Source organism: Triticum aestivum, chromosome 7B (assembly GCF_018294505.1).
Source record: "Triticum aestivum cultivar Chinese Spring chromosome 7B, IWGSC CS RefSeq v2.1, whole genome shotgun sequence".
Taxonomy (NCBI): Eukaryota; Viridiplantae; Streptophyta; class Magnoliopsida; order Poales; family Poaceae; genus Triticum; species Triticum aestivum.
Window position 1 is genome coordinate 13,238,144 of NC_057813.1, and position 18,007 is coordinate 13,256,150.

At 44.4% G+C, this 18,007-nt stretch overlaps 2 protein-coding genes across 38 annotated transcripts in view; both read right to left on the reverse strand.

The window, feature by feature from the left end:
- Positions 1 to 7,189: 7,189 nt before the first annotated feature.
- On the reverse strand, positions 7,190 to 10,756 carry LOC123162335 (subtilisin-like protease SBT3.8). Of its 2 annotated transcripts, none has more exons than XM_044580131.1 (10): positions 10,676 to 10,756; positions 10,494 to 10,585; positions 10,305 to 10,402; positions 9,950 to 10,114; positions 9,240 to 9,853; positions 8,709 to 8,776; positions 8,347 to 8,613; positions 8,125 to 8,242; positions 7,814 to 7,985; positions 7,190 to 7,728 (listed from the first exon to the last, which is right to left on the reverse strand). In XM_044580131.1, the coding sequence occupies exons 1-10, from the start codon at positions 10,754 to 10,756 to the stop codon at positions 7,190 to 7,192; spliced, it is 2,214 nt and encodes a 737-aa protein (XP_044436066.1). The 2 variants fall into 2 exon arrangements, with proteins under 2 accessions (XP_044436066.1, XP_044436065.1); XM_044580130.1 differs by having other exon boundaries at positions 8,347 to 8,616.
- A 2,428-nt stretch (positions 10,757 to 13,184) lies between these two features.
- LOC123160669 (uncharacterized) overlaps positions 13,185 to 18,007 on the reverse strand; it is an 8,098-nt gene continuing 3,275 nt past the window's right edge. For 6 of the 36 annotated variants that reach the window (XR_006480297.1, XR_006480295.1, XR_006480290.1 and 3 more), the window contains one exon: positions 13,185 to 16,908. The gene's annotated coding sequence lies outside the window, so the exon portion shown is untranslated. Of the gene's footprint in view, positions 16,973 to 18,007 lie in introns of all 36 variants that reach the window. The other 30 variants (XR_006480294.1, XR_006480293.1, XR_006480286.1 and 27 more) reach the window with 22 other exon arrangements.

An 18,007-nucleotide genomic window follows, 5' to 3' on the forward strand; every position in this document is an offset into this window, starting at 1 on the left:
GCAGTGGTTTATAAGCCCCACTGCCGCACCCCTCTCAAGCTCCTCTCTAGTGCAGGCTTACGGGCCTAATTGTCACTGCTATGCCTGATGGGCATACTAGGCCTTCTACGGGCCTGAATCCTGGCCCATGGTAGGGTTTCTAGTCGTATTCAAGACATAGTGGCCCAGTAGGTGGCATTTTTTTTATTTTTCCCAGTTTTTTTTCTGTTTTTTGCATTATTTATTTTCTTTTGTTTTTTGCTTTATTTTTTAGTTCCTTTTGCTTTTAGGTAATAAAAAATATAAAAATTTTGTTAGTGCCATTTGTTTTCCAATTTGAATAGTTTAAATTTGAATTTTTTTGAAATTTGTGTGAATCACTAGTTTTTGAATAACTTTACTATAAACATAGATTTTTGAGTGATTCTTTTTCCTGCTATTTAATATTACTGTGTTTTATCATTATATTCAAAAACAGATTTTGTTATTTTAGTTTCTAACACAAAAATTCTTTATGATAATTCTTTTTGCTATTAAAGTTTCTAAAAAAATTCTTTATGAAAATTCTTTTTGCTTTTAATGTTTTGAACAGAAAATACTTTGATCATAACCGAATATTTTAATTGATTATTTTTAGTTTATTCTTTTTGCTTTTAGTTCATTCTTTTTGCTATTAATTCATTCTTTCTGCTATTAGTTCATTATTTGAGCTAAATGACCCTTAAATTGAAAAGCACTACAAATGAACTCTGAAAAGGTTGAAAGTTGGCATGGTATCATCATTTCACCCACATAGCATGTGCTAAGAAGTTGAGATGGTTACGACAAAAACTGGATACAAAACAGACAATCTCTTTGGAAGTATCAGGGTTTCGGACGAAAACTCATCTGTTACAAAGGGATTTCATTTGTTCAAATGTAACTGTAGTGATATTTTACATCAAAGGCATCATCATAATAGTTGTTGATAGAAAGTCTTCACTTTTCTTCACTTGTGTTCTTTGCTTATTGTGCCGTAACCATGGATAATTTTCATCGTTTAACAGGATGCGGTCAGCCTTGACTTTGAAGGGAGGAATTTCATGAAACTTTTCATAATCTTCAGACACGTCTGTCTTGCCCTCCAATCCCACGATGTCTCTTTTTCCTGAAAGAACCATGTGGCGCTTTGGCTAATCGTACGATGTATCTGCTTCCTTATATTTTCTTTTTCTCGGTTTGGTAGACATGTCCTTCACATAGAAAACCTGCGCCACATCATTGGCTAGGACAAATGGCTCTTCTGTGTACCCTAGATTGTTCAGATCCACAGATGTCATTCCGTACTGTGGGTCTACCTGTACCCCGCCTCCTGACAGATTGACCCATTTTTACTTAAACAAAGGGACCTTGATATCATTTCCATAGTCAAGTTCCCATATGTCCACTATGTAACCATAATATGTGTCCTTTCCCCTATTGGTTGCCGCGTAAAAGCGGACACCATTATTTTGGTTGGTGCTCTTTTGATCTTGGGCGATGTGTAAAATGTATTCCCATTTATCTCGTACCCTTTGTAGGTCATTACAGTAAAAGATGGTTCCCTCGCCAATGAGTACAGGTCATCGAAAACAGTGTTGTCACACCTGAGACGTGTTTGGAACCAACTGCCGAAACTCCTGATGTGTTCACATGTAATCCAGTCCTCACACTGGTCCGGGGTCACCAAGGTAGAATTCTATAGAACCGTGTAGTGTGCTTGAGACCAAGAATGCCCGTCCCTACATACTATTGAGTCCCCTCCTAGCGTGCCTTTTCCATCCAGTCTCCCCTCATACCGTGATTGAGGGAGACCTATCTTCTTAAGATCAGGAATGAAGTCAACACGAAACCCAATGACATCCTCTGTTTGATGGCCCATGGAGATGCTTCCTTCTGGCCTAGCGCGGTTATGGACATATTTCCTTAGGACTCCCATGAACCTCTCAAAGGTGAACATATTGTGTAGAAATACAGGGCCCAGAATGACAATCTCGTCGACTAGATGAACTAGGACGTGCGTCATGATATTGAAGAAAGATGGTAGGAACACCAGCTCGAAACTGACAAGACATTGCGCCACATCACTCCTTAACCTTGGTAGGATTTTTGGATCGATCACCTTCTGAGAGATTGCATTGAGGAATGAACATAGCTTCACAATGGCTAATCGAATGTTTTCCGGTAGAAGCCCCCTCAATGCAACCAGAAGCTGTTGCATCATAATCACGTGGCAGTCATGATACTTTAGGTTCTGGAACTTTTTCTCTGGCATATTTATTATTCCCTTTATGTTCGACGAGAAGCCAGACGGGACCTTCATACTGAGCAGGCATTCAAAGAAGATTTCCTTCTCTTCTTTGGTAAGAGTGTAGCCGGCAGGACCTTCATACTGCTTTGGAGGCAAGCCGTCTTTTTCGTGCAAACATTGCAGGTCCTCCCGTGCCTCCGCTGTATCTTTTGTCTTCCCATACACGCCCAAGAAGCCGAGCAGGTTCACGCAAAGGTTCTTCGTCACGTGCATCACGTCGATCGAAGAGCGGACCTCTAGGTCTTTCCAGTAGGGTAGGTCCCAAAATATAGATTTCTTCTTCCACATGGGTGTGTGTCCCTCAGCGTCATTCAGAACAGATAGTCTTCCGGGACCCTTTCCTAATATTACTTTTAAATCATTGACCATAGCAAGTACCGGTACGCATCACGGGCTTCTTCCGGTGATCTGTCTCGCCTTTGAAGTGCTTGCCTTTCTTTCGACATTAATGGTTGGTCGGAAGGAATCGACGATGCCCCAGGTAACCGTTCTTCCTACATTTGTCCAGGTATATACTTTCGGTGTCATCTAAACAGTGCGTGCATGCGTGGTATCCCTTGTTTGTCTGTCCTGAAAGGTTACTGAGAGCAGGTCAATCATTCATGGTGACAAACAGCAACGCATGCAGGTCAAATTCCTCCTGTTGTGCTCATCCCACACACGTACACCTTTTTCAGTCCATAGTTGTAAAATTTCTTCAACTAATGGCCTTAGGTACACATCAATGTTGTTGTTGGGTTGCTTAGGGCCTTGGATGAGAACTGGCATCATAATGAACTTCCGCTTCATGCACAGCCAAGGAGGAAGGTTATAGATACATAGAGTCACGGGCCAGGTGCTGTGGTTGCTGCTCTGCTCCCCGAAAGGATTAATGCCATCCGCGCTTAAATCAAACCATACGTTCCTTGTGTCACCTGCAAACTCCTCCCAGTACTTTCTCTCGATTTTCTCCACTGCGACCCATCAGCGGGTACTCTCAACTTTCCGTCTTTCTTACGGTCATCTCTGTGCCATCACATCGACTTGGCATGCTCTTTGTTTCTGAACAGGCGTTTCAACCGTGGTATTATAGGAGCATACCACATCACCTTGGCATGCAGGAACCCTCTTCCGGGGGCGCTCGCCGTCAACATCACCAGGGTCATCTCGTCTGATCTTATACCGCAATGCACCACATATCGGGCATGCGTTCAAATCCCCATACGCACCACGGTACAGGATGCAGTCATTAGGGCATGCATGTATCTTCTGCACCTCCAATCCTAGAGGGAAAACAACCTTCTTTGTCGCATACGTACTATCGAGCAATTTGTTATCCTTTGGAAGCTTCTTCTTCAATATTTTCAGTAGCTTCTCAAATCCTTTGTCAAGCACAGCATTCTCTGTCTTCCACTGCAGCAATTCCAGTACGGTACCGAGCTTTGTGTTGCCATCTTCGCAATTGGGGTACAAACCTTTTTTGTGATCCTCTAGCATGCGATCGAACTTCACCTTCTCCTTTTGACTTTCAGACTGACTCCTTGCATCAACAATGATCCGGCGGAGATCATCATCGGACACATCGTCTGGTTCCTCTTGATCTTCAACAGCTTCCCCCGTTGCAGCATCACCGTATTCGAGGGGCACATAGTTCTCATCGTCCTTTTCTTCTTTGCTGTCTTCCATCATAACCCCTATTTCTCTGTGCTTGGTCCAAACATTATAGTGTGGCATGAAACCCTTATAAAGCAGGTGGGTGTGAATGATTTTCGAGTCAGAGTAAGACTTCGTATTCCCACATACAGGGCATGGACAACACATAAAACCATTCTGCTTGTTGCCTCAACCACTTCGAGAAAATCATGCACGCCCTTAATGTACTCGGAGGTGTGTTTGTCACCATACATCCATTGCCTGTTCTTCTGCGTGCATTATATATAATTAAGTGTGTCAAAAACCATTACAGAACATCATGAATAGATAATTAAGTGACCAAATTAATAGAATCTCATCATCATATTAAAACCAAAATACATACATAGTTCTCATCTAACAACATATAGCTCTCGAGAGCATCTAATTAATTAAACCATACATTGAAACTATGTAAAACATTTCAATGCCAAAACAAATGCGATCATAATCACAACCAAGGTAACAATTGATCCAACGGCATAATGATACCAAGCCTCGGTATGAATGGCATATTTTCTAATCTTTCTAATCTTCAAGCGCATTGCATCCATCTTGTTCTTGTGATCATCGACGACATCCGCAACATGCAACTCCAATATCATCTTCTCCTCCTCAATTTTTTTTAGTTTTTCCTTCAAGAAATTGTTTTCTTCTTCAACTAAATTTAACCTCTCGACAATAGGGTCGGTTGGAATTTCCGGTTCACATACCTCCTAGATAAATAAAATCTATGTCATGTTGGTCGGTATAATTGTCATAAACAATAAATGAACCAAATAGTTATAAAGATAATATATACCACATCCGAATCATAGACAGGACGAGGGCCGATGGGGGCGGATACCAAAACCATCGCACTAAATAATAAGAAGCAATAATAAAAGTAATAAAATTATACAAGTATATATATATAAACATACAAGTAAGAATTTTTTTTCCTTTCAGAAAGAAGATAAGAATAAGAGGCTCACCACGGTGGTGCCGGCGACGAGATCGGCGCGGGCGATCGACGGCGGTGAAGACGGGGACGGGACGTGACGGACCGCTAAACCTAGACAAATATTGAGGAAAATGAAGCTTGGAGGTCGAGCTTGGAGAGGAGAAGGCTTAAGTAGTGTGCTCGGTCATTCCATCGAACACTTGGTATGCATAGGAGGTGAGCTAGAGCACCACAAAGCTCCCCCCTCGCCGGCCAGGAAAAACAGAGCACTGGGAGTGCTCTGCTCGCGGGCGAGGGGTATATATAGGCAAATCATTGGTCCCGGTTCGTGGCACGAACCGGGAGTAAAGGTCACCCTTTCGTACCGGTTCATCTCATGAACCGGGTCCAATGGAGGTGGGCTAGGAGCAGGACTATTGGTCCCGGTTCGTGCCACCAACCGGGACCAAAGGTCCCAGATGAACCGGGACCAATGCCCCCACGAGGCCCGGCAGGCCCCCGGCCTCATGAACCGGGACCAATGGGCCCAGGGGTACCGGTTCGTGACCGAACCGGGACTAATGGGCTAACCAGGCCCAAACGTATGCCCTGTTTTCTACTAGTGTAGTGTGATGTGTTCTCCTCTCTAAGCTCGTCTCATGGTTTTCAATTCTTTCACTCGGAAAGCCAACTAACAAGTACTTAAAGAGAACAAACATTTATAGAAAACATAGACCCGAGAATGGATATTGGGACATTACATAGACATCATCAATCATATCATAGTGCACATAACAAAGCATATAAAACTAAGCTCATGTTCTCCTACTTTTGTAGGCATGTATTAGTACATAGTTGAACTTGCTTATCTATAAGAACAAGAGCTTGCCCAACATCTATAGTCCTACCCTCCCATGTCACCATGGTCATAGTTTAAACAAAGGGTAATTAAGGCATCATTTTGCGAGACAGCCGTGCCAACACATAAACACTTAGTGAATACATGGAAACATCAAGTTACAACACTCCCCATTGATATCCCGCTATATCAGTTTTGAGACTATAATAGGTACATACCACTTGCAGGTACAATCCAGACACAGTGACATCATGAAAACTTATATGGTTAAGATATGATACCATATTACTTGGGCCCTAGTAATAGACATTGAGCATAACAAAGTTGTAGCAACAGTACATCAAGACCAATCATCATCCTAGTTATCAAAACCCTGTAAATGTAGCACTATTATATGATCGGCATCGTCAAATTCCCATCCAGCTGCCTGCAACAGATTACTTGCATATGGATGGGAGAAACATAATGGAGATGAGGGGGAAAGAGTTGATGGAGTTGATGCGGTGGAACCCCCTCTTTGAATGCAGCAATCAACCTCCCGGCAACCCTCCTAGATGAGGACTAGCGATGGCGTCGACTGTCAAGTGTTGGGATAATATGGCATAGATTTCATGGAACTTAGAACGCCGAGGGAAACTGATAGCCAGAAGGAGATGATGGGTGACAACCTTTGGACCCCCATGCGGGTGGCTCACACAGCCTCCTCCATACCCAGCGTGAGGAGTGGGGCATTAAGGTCAATGATACTCAAATCGGAAGAGACATGCCGGGGACGAGGTAAGGGCGGGGGATAATCCATCATTACAAAAGGAATGTGAAACAGAATTTTATTAAACTGATTTTATGTGTTTTAGATTATTATTTTCACCCGCCAAGGAACCCTATCTGGAGCAATAGAATTGAAATGGACATGGGTTCTCAGAACAATTAATTGACAAACGCAAAAATAAGGATCCTGAAGTTTGGACCCCAAGAACAACGAGGCATAAATTTTGTGATATCACAAAGGAAATCGTGCAAACTTCGATAACAATGTAAACCTAAATTAACTTCAGTGTACAAACACGAGCATTTTGGACATTAGCAGCCATTCATGAATTCAGTGATTTTGGCCTAGCTAAGAAAATTTGATCGTGTTTATTTCTTTTCACTTTCAATTTAGAAACGTTTTCATCCAGAAAGAAAGGTTCGGGAGATTTTTGATCCTTCGTTCTCCCTTAGTCTCTTTCATTCGATATGATCTGTGGTTTTCTCATTAATTTGTTTTTCGTAAAAGTTTGTGAATAAACCTCCCCTTAGCAAAGAATTGTATTTTATTCCAGTATAACATTTTCTGTGATGATGTAAAAAATTGAAGTGTGTCTTCTACATTTTCTTATGCCAACCACATGAATACATCAAGAATGTGTATAATACAAAGAATATGAACTTAAGATGTATCTGCAACAAAGTCTTGTATCACAGTCCGTACCGCAATAGGAATTCTCACTGAGTGGGTACTTCCGTCTGACCATGTCAAGCTCCCGAAAGTGTATCCTCCTTGCACTCTCTGCCTTGTTGTGAATGTCACCATAAACGTCACGCTTTTACTACTGCTTTGGGTGAAATTGATCACAGATGGCTCTACGGACACATCTATCCCCGCTGGAGGTTCAACCACTAAATGATATGTTGCTTCCTCTGGCCCAACGTTAGTCACGGTGCGCCGAAGCATGACATGGTCCTTGAGGTCTGGCACGGCAATTGACGGGAGGTTGAGATTTAGGTAGTAGGACTCACAACCAGCTAAATATCCAACGGTGCAGTTGAAAAACTTGTTGTACTCCCTTGCATCAACATCGTAAACTAAGCCAGGGTCAACGGCTCTATCTGGGTCAATGTGTCCACCACCAAAGTCGAAGGGGTCGGCTAGTTTCCTTGGGACAGCTTCTGCTTGGATTGGCATGCCAAAACGATTGGTCACAGATGCTTCAATCAATGACAATGAACAATCAAGTTAGTCATATATTCAATGAGTTATTTTGACGTATTTTGGGTATTTCTACTTTCCTACCTGTGGTGACAATGGCCGATTTGATCATGGCAGGTGACCACTGAGAGTGAACCGACTTGAGCATCGCGGTCACTGCGGAGACATGTGGGCACGCCATTGATGTCCCAGAATAGAACACATAGGAGCCGCGCACCGCCGCCAAGATGTTGACGCCAGGAGCAGTAATGTCGGGCTGTCCAAACATTAATTTTGATCATGAGTTAGGTATGCAAGTCTTCAATTCTGAAAAACTAGAGAGGCTAGATAGCAAACAAACAGTGACAAAAATTCAACTATTTATCTCAAGTTAATAAGTTGGTAATGATATACACCTTGAGTATGCCGGGGAACAATAGGCTTGGACCTCTGGACGAGAACGAGGCGACCCTTGGCGACAACACCCCATTTCCAACAACACTTACAGCCGGAAACACCTTCACCACCGGATTGCTAGACACATGACAAACATGAATTAGTTCTTGGATAAGGAGATGGCAAACTGACTGCCCAAATATGTTCACACTGCAGTTTCAAACAATTCGACAAATTCTCACTCAGTCATGTCCCAGTAGGAGAAAATTCGATGTGCGATCTCAAAATCCACCAGCGTGCAAGGCATAAATCCCTCGCATTCAACCAGGCTGTCAAGATTGTTGGCGGTGTATTGTGCGAAGATGAGGCCCTTCGCACCGGCCTCTATAGTATAATTGATGGCATAAGGGAGTATTAACTGGGGCGACCACCGCGATGCCTCTTCTGGTGCATAACAAAGGACGGTTTTGCCCGTGACATTGCCCAAGGCCAGTGATTCCGGGTCGCATCTGCTCAAAATTTTAAAAATTGAACATGGTTTCGTCCTAAAGCGCGGCATTTACTATTAATCAAATGTTGTCAAGAGACTGGTTTCTTTCATTACCTCCCAGCATAAACAAGGGCCTGAGAGCCGCTGTTATTCATAGCTGCATTGTAATTTAGAGATTGCCCCTGCATTTCAAATTGATCACAAATTAAAGAACAAGCTAACTGAGGAAAGCTACAAGATATGATATAGTTGGTGGAGAACAAGCAATGCCTCGTATATATATTGAATGAGCTTCAAGGAGGAGCAAACCATTTATTTTTCCAGGGTTGGTTTGAACGTCACTTTCGTGCTCAGTGAGTCTAAAAGGTTATTATTTAGCAAAACTATAGGGAAACGCCAGATTGACCAATCCTCCACATTCATGCTATCTTATATATATTAACTATTTTAGGATTGGAGCACGTCTTATCCAATAACATCTTTCACCTGTTTTTCTTTTTTTATCCATTAATATTTTCCATGGGGTTTTTCTGTCCCTTCAGAAGGGCAAGGTAACACTTCCCTGTAATATTTCTTAAGAGATGGAAAATATAAGAAATAATTTACATACTTTTTTAAAACAGAGTGAAATAGTTTGGTACGTACCACCAGCTTTTCTTTGTTCCCAAGCGATATCAAGGTTGGAAAAGACCGGTCAATCGTGCTAGCGGCCACCGTCGTAACCCACGGCATGGCATTCGTCACCGTCTGTGGCACAGGGCCATCATTCCCTCCGGCGAACACGACAGAGATCCCTCTTTGCACAGCATGCAACGTCCCAGAGTACTCCTGACCAACCCCTCCAACAGAGAGCGACAAGACATCAACCCCATCATGTATGGCGTCGTCGATGGCAGCAAGGACCGCCGCGTCAGGGCAACCCTCATCCACCCAGCACACCTTGTAGATACCAAGTCGTGCACGTGGTGCTCCACCACGTGCCACGCCCATGCCTAGGCCTCCATAGCTCACGCCCTGCACTTCCCCACCGGCGATAGTTGAAGCGACGTGTGTGCCATGGCCGTTGAGGTCCCTAGGTGACTTATAGTCGCTCTTTAGTGACTCGGCGCTGATGCCACGGCCATACCACCGCGCACCGATGATCTTTCTGTTGCAACCAGTGGCGTTGAACTTCTCGCCACTGTGGCATTTTCCTTTCCACCGTGCTGGCACGGGGCCATAGCCATTGTCATCAAAGCTTCGTGATTCAGGCCATATACCTATAAAGAAGCATGTGCATCCATGGGGTCATGATTGATTCCTGGTCTTGGGATTTCTCATGTTTTGGATTTAAGCTTAAGGATGGGATTACAAACCTGTATCGATCACACCCACAATGACATCTTCACCATACTTTGCTCTTTTGAGGAGCCCCGGTTGTTGTGGCAGTTGATTATAGTCAAGCCCAAGGAAATCCCAGCTCCGAGTTGTGTGCGTTTTGTGAAAAATATTAGGCTTCACAGAGACAACTTCAGGAAATTCTACATTCATAGTATGTTGATTAGTTCATTTCGATTGTGCAAGTTGATATAAATATAGCAAGCTCATGCCACCTCAGGATTGACAATTAATATTCGTACTCTAAACAAATATGGTTGTGTAAATGGCAATCATGATGCAGAGGCCGGGGAGTAACCTCGTCTTACAAAAAAATGGTTGACAATTACTTACTTGCGATTGCGACAGCTTGAGATTTTGTGAGCATAGCCGCGAACCCAGAAAATCCATGCTTGTAACTGTAAACTATCGACCTCATGGCTTCATCCTTGCTGTTACAAGTAAAGTAAAAAAGGTGAGCAAATCACGACTATTTCCTGCTAATACTTCTACAATGCGACATGAACTCGTATCCAGTGGTACCTCACAAAAACGGATGTTAGGATGTCATGGTGCGACGCGATGACTACGGACGGGTCATCGTGCTTCTTCTCCCCCATATACACAATGTAGAGCTGAAATTTCAACAAAAAATGTTATCAGTGAAAGATTGGAAAGAAGCTGAGCTAAATGCTGTGAGAAGAAGAATCGAGCATGGATCTTACCTTGCTCGACGCGGTGGCTGAAAGAGGCAGCAATGTCACCAGTAGCAGCAGAGCGCCGCAGATCGCTGTTCTGGAATCCATATCTGGCTTCGAGAAGAGTGTTCCCTCCATCGTTGTGCCTACATCTATTTATAGGAGCAAGGAACAAGAACAAGCACGGAGGTATAACGAGAACAGTTCAGAGGAATTTGTCTGCGTGTTGCTGTTTCTCTTCCTTTTTAAGGGATTGTTTGTGTTGCTACTTGCTAGGTGACACACACGTCCGAAAGGAGGACCATAGATAGATCCCTGTCTGTATACAAAGCACCGTGCCTTTTCCATCTGAGAAGAAGCACCATGCTTTGATCGGGTCTGCCAGGACTTAGCTAACCGGATATAAATATTCTTGGTGTCTGATGTAATGACCTGATCATCGTCTTTCAAATAATCTTCCGCGGTAAGTTTGATGCTAGGACGTTCATTCTAGGGTTTTTTTATGCTTATGCCCTTAGTTGGTTCCCACTACGACGGGGCGCCCCCCCCCCGAACCCCTCGCGTCGCCTTCCCCGGGCGGCGCCAGGGGCCCCGAAACCCTAGCGCCGCCAGCTCCCTCTTGCCGCCTCCTCCTGCCGCCGCTGCCGTCGGCATGGGCCGCGGTGGCGGCGGGCCCGGTGCCGAAGGTTTCTGGGCGGGTGGATGCGGCGAATCCCATCTGAGGCGGCGGGGGCGGCTCCTCTCGTGCGATCCAACGGCAGCGGCTGGGACGGCGAATCCGGGCTGTGCGGCGGGGGCCGGAGCACCATCGCCGGCGGAGCGGCGGCCCTGCACGGATGGCGGCGGTGGCAGCGCCCCATCTGGCGGGGTGGGCTGTCCTGGTCGTGATGGTGACGGCGGTCACTGCGGATCCAACACCCCGTTTGGATCCGTCACGGGAAGGCCTTCCGCCGACCGGCGGCGCGTGGAGAGACCGGTGAGGAGATGCCGGATCTCCGCCAGAGTACCGACGGCGACATACGTCTTCGTGGCGAGGTTCCGCTCGGTTCCAGCCAGCCGCGAGATTGGGAAGACGTGGCTTCCGGTGAAAATCACGCCTGACTGCGGTCTTGGCGGACGATGGCGGCGTCTCAGACGTCGTTCCCTTCTGGAGGCATCATCGTTGCAGGTCACATCAACCTGATCGGGAAGTTCCGGGGGAAACCCTAGATCTGGGTCTACCGGATCGGACGATGACGGTGCCTTCGGTATCGTTCTCCCTCATGGGGGCATCGTTTTGGAGCAAGTGTTGGTTGGAGGGGACAAGAGGAGGAGCGGTGATTCATCTGGTCCATTGATGACGGCGGACCTCGGCGGCGTGACGCAGTGGAGACTCGGCGCCTGATGTGCGAAGATGGACTCGCGCAGGAGGGTGACGTTGCCTGGCGTCGTTGTGGCGTCGGCGGCAGCCAGACCGGGCAGGGTTGATGCAGCACTACAGCTCTGAAGATGGATTGGTGGCAGGTGGCTGCGGCGGCCTCATACCCGACAGGCGTCCTGGTTGAGAAGCACGCCGGACTGGTGGGTGCCCACACCCGACAGGCGTCCTAGTTGGGACCTCAAGTCTTAGATGTTAGGTTTGGATGCGAGGTCTATTTGGTATTAGGCCCAGACTTTCAGCGCCGTTACATCAACTGGATAGGGATAGCGACAGATGTTGCTTAGTTGGTGGCTTTAGGCTTACTATTGTATGACTCAGATGTTGCTTAGTTGGTAGCTTTAGGCTTACTATTGTATGACTCTGTAAAGTCTTCTGTCAATAATTAATAAAAGGGCCGTACGCATCGTCCAGATGCAAAGGCCGGGGGTCATCCTCCTTTTCTAAAAAAAAAAGTTGGTTCCCACTACTCTTAGATTTCGATTTTAGGGTTTATACAGTTTTACCCTGGTTTCATTAAACCGTTGTTTTTTTTCGATTTGAACTTGATTTCATCAATTCTGAAGTTGCTACCCGCATGTGTGATGTGGTCCGTGAAACCATTGCTTATGGCATCCCCGGCACGGACCTCAAATGGTTCGGACACTTTTAGGGCTCCTCCACCGTTGACTCATAGTTTGGGCTGGACACGTGCGAAATCCCTCGGCCTGGCCCTGAATCAGAAGGAATCTAATGTCTTTGGCAAGATTCGATGCAGAAGGAATTGCCCCCTATAAGGTCATACATCACCTAATTTGCGGTTATCTTCCTCGCCTCTGCCACGGTTAGGTCCCAGTGCCCCTCTGTTGGTCTTAGCAATCCTCAGGAGCTTCCAAAGTCAGTGCTGCAAAATAATGTATACAAAACATATGACTTGGCAAGATCGGCAAGTGCCCCTTTATTTGTCTCCTAAGCAGTCCCAACAATGTATTAACAAGATCGGCAAGTCCCAACAATGTATTAACTAGATCGGCAACGCGCCTTGGCGCGAGGCGCGAGGGTGCCGGTCCTAACCTTTTGTCAAGCAGGTAATGCTAAACCAGTAAGAAGCACGCCCTGAAGTATGTAATCAATGCACGGTTCAACACCAAAAACAATGCAAATCTTTGACCTCATGAATTTTCCAATCAAAGTACATGTCACAGATTACAATTTAGGCACATCAAGCTCGGCACAAAGGAATAGGCCAGGTAATGTTTAATAGATCAGGATTAAGTAGCACATAGGGCAGCAAGACAGTACAAATTATTGAAAGTGAAGCATTTACACAGGAGGCTATTGACAATCAGATAGCAGTCCTTCGCCAAGGACGGTTGAAGTTCCTCATCGCTCAAAGAAAAGGTCGCTCAAAGAAAAACTGAGTAGCATTGGCCTGAAAGTGAAGAAAAAACCATATTCCTGGAGAAGATATCTCAACATTTTTACAACAATAGATATCTACAGTGACCAAAAAGGAACTATCAAGAAGGCAAGATTAGTAAACTGACATCAAGCAACTCATGTATGTTTCCTTTAAATTTGTTTGGGGAGTGGTAGAAAATGCAGCCGAAACTACCAAGAGAATCGAGATGGTTTAGTACGACATAACACAAGCAGGACATAGTAGTAGTTTGAGCCAATCTAAGAGCACTATTTTAATATGGCATAGCAATATAAACTTCATCGAAACATCTTGCCATCTAGATAACTGGTCATCAGGGCTGAAGCAAATGATTCTCGACGTCAATCGACCATGTAGAGTCGTGCATGAAGAAGGCATTGTCATTTATCAGTAAGAGGTTAGTCAGCAAATATGCCACCTAAAGACGTACATCATGAAGAAAACGGGTCGATATTAGGTGCACGTAAAATGTGTCAAATAGATATAAGAACAAACGACTCTACATGTTGAAGTATAACTGGGGCAGCTGGGTTAAAAACATGACGACAACTGCGACCAACTCAATCAGGAAACTAATACCTATAAAGGGAAATGAAGGCATGTCTCAAGAGATATAAGGAACAAAGTTTGTTATCTATATTGAATGAAAAAGATCAATGTAAACTCGCCATGAAATGAATCCAAATATATGGGGCTCCATGGGCAAACAACACCTTTGTTGCTTCATGCTGAACTACTTTATGTAAGAGAAAATTTTAAGCTTTAGTGGCCAGCAAGCAGGCAGGTGAAGTGTCATATTAGTAAATGTGCAAAAGGTTATCTATTGAATACCATGTGAATGGAACATGTCTGCCTTGCATACAATTTGGAGACTAAAGAGGCAAACAACCCAAATAGGCACATTACTTATAATTAGGACAATAAATTTGCGTGCTTTGGCCGTCACTGATTCCATACATATAACTCAAAAAAGGAATAATGCCACAGTTTGGGTTACGGATTCTTGAAAATCAGCTTCGGCTTGGATTCTAAGAATCAGCTGCAGCTGCAGATTCCGAAAATCTGACGTTGTGGGTATCGCCGCCCGAGCTTGGGGCGTGGTGCGATGCAGGTCAGGCATGGTGCAGCTGGTCCTTGGGGGAGAGCGGACGGAGCTGTGGATGGCGCAAACAGAGGATAGTGACTCGAAGAGCGGACGCAGCCGACGGAGCTTGCCATTAGCTTGGGCGTGGCCGGAGGTCAGGGAGGAGCAAAGGCGCTCAGATCCATTCGCTTGGTAGTGGCCGGAGGTTGGGGATGGGTAGAGGCCTTGTTTGGTTCAGCTTTTATCGATGGATTCCGCTGCCGTGCAGTAGAATCTGAACCAAAGGGCGAACCCAGCAGAATCCGATTTAAGAAATCCGCTGCCAAAATCTGAACCAAAAGCGGAAGCAGCCCGGGACGTGCTTTTCAAAATCTAATTCCGCTGCGGGCCAAAATCTAAAAAAGTTGTATCAGCTGGTTTGCCAAATGACCTACATCTTCTTCACATCAGATTTTCCACAGCTGTTTTTCCAAAGCAGATTTTTCACAACTGCTTTTAGAAATCAACAGCCGAACCAAACAGGGCCAGAGAGGTTGGACGAACTTCGGGCAGGTACGGATGCGGCAGACCCATCCGCTTAGGAACCGCCGGGGCCGACGCTCATGGAGCCGCCGGAACCTGACCACCACGAGTGTCATTGAGGGAAAGGCCAACGCAGAGGATGGGGGCGGGGCGCGCGCGCGGAGCTTGCGGTACTCCCTCACGCCGCCGCCGCCGTGCTCCACCCGATCCTCCAGCTGCAATAGGCGCGCCTCCCCGTTGATGTTATTGCCGTCGCGGTCGCTATGGGGACGAGGGGATTTGGGTGTCGTTGACCTGGGCTGCGGGTGGATACTGGATGAGGCTGCGGTGGCAGTTTTGTTGTAGTTTCGAGCGAAAATAGGGGCAAGGGCACAAAACGAATCGTTTTGAATCTGCTGAATCGCCAAAATCGCTGCTTCCGGATTCCTTGCGCTGGTAGTTCATTTTTGGAATCGGATTCTAGGAAGCAACACAGGAATCCGGCGTGTTTAGAAGCCTAGAATCTGAGAATCAGAAGCTGTAGCCCAAACAAAGGCCAACTTAGTAGGAAAGGTGAGCAGGGAAGCATTCTAGTCAGGTAACCGGTGGTCTGACTGAACAATTTTACGAAGTGAGGAACTGAGGAACCGATCCTTTGGTTCGGAACCCTCTCTTACTATTTTCGTCAAGGCACATAGAGAACTAAAATGCAGCTATTATTAAATTCCCCACCAGCCACAATGGCAACTACAGTTGGCCGCCTATATGAACCAGTTAATAGTCACTAAAATATCATGTATCCACAACAAACCAAGAAAGAGATACCTCCAAATGGAGGAGGCAATGTCAACAAGACAGTTCAAAGGAAATAACACATCAATACTACTAAGAAAACGAAGATTGGTAACTGCAATGCATCTATTGCAGTAGTACATTGAGCACCTGAGACAGTAACCGAATCCGAAGGAGCAGTAGCCACGCACCCAGCAACGACCCTGGCACCAAACTCTAACCTGGCAGTACTATAAAACACATTGACACTCAATTCACAGCACATAAATAATTAATGCATAGTCATAAGTCAAAGATATATTTCACAATGTTACCAAAGCCATTTTCAGAAGCAAATACCAGCACTTTAAATATACTGGAACTAAAATAAACCAAAACTAAAAAAACTACTAACTAATGTGGTCGAAAAACACCAGATACTGATCAATGATATGTACCCACCTTATTTTACTAAATCTTCCACTACCAAATGTGATGTTAAATATCAATTGATAATTACTCATTTGTATCTGCAAAGAAGTATCATGCTAAAAATGAAATACCAGATCAGTTAGAGAACACAATTATGCAAAATACTAATAAGAAATCTGTAAATATTGTAATCAGTATATTTTTAAAATAAAGCAAATGCGCCCATCTTATCTTTCTTATGTAGGTCATGCCAGTTTTAAGCGAACTCTTAACTTCATTCACAAATTATCTTATACACGAAAAGAAAGATTGCATCCACATATCTAAATTAAGCTCAATGCTTTCGACAGATGGATTCTTCTTATGTAACAGTACAACCCAACCACTGAGGATCCAATGCACAACAAGGCAGAACGGAAAAATCAAGGAAATTGTACAACAAACATTAACAGGGGCCAACAATATAACAACAGGGGGGAAAGCACTACAACCTGACCATTAGTACTATCGATGGCAATGACCATGGCCTCAAGGACATGAATAGAATCAAACATCGAGCGAAATAGAAAATCCCCGAAGCAAGAAGATTAATATTGACTCGCACATCTTACTGCCGCCTTTCTCGTGCTTCATGCCTAGCAACAATTCCTAGCAGTTATTTTCCAGAAACCATCTTGTTATTATAGAAAACCCCAAAGACTGCAAAAGTACAAGCAGAACACAAGAATGTGAATGAAGTTACAAAATTTATATACATTCATGCCATTTAACTAAGAAAACATGATCAATCATACCAGAAGGAGCCAATTAAAGTCAATATAAAGTACAAAAGACTGTCATTATTTAAGATGAATATGCTTAAAGCCTCTCTCTGATTTAGCCAAAGCAGGAGAACATCTAATATAACAAAAATAGCAGGGTGAGGTGTTTTTATAATCATCACGTAGAACTAAAAAGTATCACTTCCATACAACCCAGAATATAAAATTAGATGGAAAAAACATGCATGGACTCAACTCTTCAGTAAAATAATAGATGTCTATTCAAAGCTATATGTACTGCTAGCAAAACATTATGTTAAATAATAGGAAAAAGGAGATGCCATATCAATGGATAGATATATGTCTAAGAATTTTGGCTTAGAGGCCGATGATGCAGTGTATGGAGGCAGTGTTCATAGGCCTAGAGGCAGCCTTAGAGGCGCCAAATACTCATATTGTAGATGCCCTTACTACACAGAGCCTAACTAAGAATGCAATAACCAGTCCTAGGCTAGTGCCTTTTCCTATACATCTTAAAAACTACAGCCACGTCTCCCATAATTTATGGGATGATGCAAATCTGCCACTTGGCCATCGTTTACACATTCTTAAATCCGAGACATACTTTAAGTCTACAAGATCCCCAAGTCAGAACAGGGAAACAAATATATGTCCACAGTAGCCAACAAGCGTCGGTGCATTTCCTATATGTTTCCCTCCATTCCAACTGTAAATGGTCAAATCTGGCATCATAATTCAAAACAATTGAAAGCTAGCTAGCTATTGCTTTCAAACTTAATAAAGTAGCTTAAAAACCACATTGACCTATGGTGTAATTAAATGCGGCTATCAATCTTCACATGTATGATGGTGGTTAACTATGCAGTATGCAGTATGGACAAAAAATTAACCAGCGCACCCTGAGTGCAAAGAAGGAATCATCAAGGCGAAAGTAACAAGGGGCAAGGACGAG